At 50.4% G+C, this 1,340-nt stretch overlaps 1 protein-coding gene across 1 annotated transcript; it reads left to right on the top strand.

The window, feature by feature from the left end:
- DQ04_21061000 (putative surface protease GP63, putative,metallopeptidase) lies at window positions 1-530 on the top strand (the record flags this gene model as incomplete). Its single annotated transcript, XM_009317978.1, has 1 exon — window positions 1-530. A coding segment is annotated over one exon (530 nt), but the record flags the coding sequence as incomplete, so codon positions are not given.
- Window positions 531-1,340: the final 810 nt, after the last annotated feature.

Here is a 1,340-nt window from a genome sequence, read left to right as displayed (position 1 = left end):
AGGGCACGCGTGTTGGTGACGTGTGCGCGGAGGTGCGGTGCACGACTACGGGTGTGCTGGTGCGGTACCGCGGCGACGACGAGTGGTATCCTTGCCCTGAGGACGGGGTGCTTCAGCCGAGAGCGACCTTCTCCAGCGGCGGCATTGTGTGTCCCAAGTACGACGAAGTGTGCACAGTTGCCCCTGACGGGAGCAGTCGTCTTTCTAAGCCGACCAGCCCTGAGTCAAAGAAGAAAAGAAAGACTAAACGGAAGAGAGTTAGTCGTACAAGTAAGAAGGAAACGCAGGAAAGCGAAGTTACCGCTGATACTGCACTGCCCAATTCGCTCGACGACGAGGAGGAAGAGGAGGAGAAGCCGGTGGTGGATGGTGGGACGGAAAAGCGCCAGAGGGAAGCAGAAGGGACCAGCAGCGCAGAAGACACCGAACAGTATGAAATAAAACGTAACTCCGACGGCAGCATTGCGGCTGCTCTGCTAATGTCGGTTCTGTTTGTGTTCATCGCCACCTCAGTTCTTATGGCTCCCTGATCTACCACGAGCATCGTGTGATGCCGCAGAGTATGGGTGCAGATGTATTTCTAAACAGCGATGGCGGCGCTGCCGCGGATTTAGCTGTGCTATTCCGGGAAAAATATGAAAGAGTATAATTGATTGGGACACCCATCAAGATTATCTAATTGCTCTTTGTTTCCTGCACATTTGGCGACATTTGTGTAGGGTATTAATTATTGCTTTGGAAACCCAAATGCTCTGGGCTTGTTCACGGTTGACGGGCATTCTGCAAGTTTAGGCATAGTGTGTTGTTTCACCGAATCTGTATTGCTCACTGCTTGAAGGTGTGCTGAATATTGAACTCAGTTGTTGTTTTTTTGTTTTTTGTTTTTTTGCTATCAGCATACATGAATCACTGCAGAAAAGGATTGAAGAGATTTTTTGCCTCTAACTGAAAACACAAATTCCCCATATGTATTGCTACTGACACAAGATGATGCTTTTGTTTTCTTTCGGACTCTATCTGTTGTACGGTCTTTTTTGTTTTTTGATTGTGTCCCTGCTGCTTCTAGTACATACGTTGCTGCCAGGATGTCGTGCTGCTGTGCTGTGGTGATGCGAAGGAATTCGTGTCTCCTAAGCGGTGACGGTGTGAATACCCGCCCTGGGTGGCGCAATACTGCGCACTCCTTGGGGCAATGTTTTCCCTGCCGCCGCCCTCGCGTAGTGTTGGCGGCTCTTCACGCGTTAGCGGCCATCGTTTTTCCGCTGGCGGTTCTGCCCCACCAAGCGATATGATTACAAAAGCAATTCTATCCTCACCCTGTCGAGAGACGTGCTGTGACG

The sequence above is a fragment of the Trypanosoma grayi genome (genome assembly GCF_000691245.1).
Source record: "Trypanosoma grayi strain ANR4 Tgr_2106_V1, whole genome shotgun sequence".
NCBI lineage: Eukaryota > Euglenozoa > Kinetoplastea > Trypanosomatida > Trypanosomatidae > Trypanosoma > Trypanosoma grayi.
The sequence above is the reverse complement of the archived record's forward strand: the minus strand, read 5'-3'. Positions and strand labels throughout refer to the sequence as shown.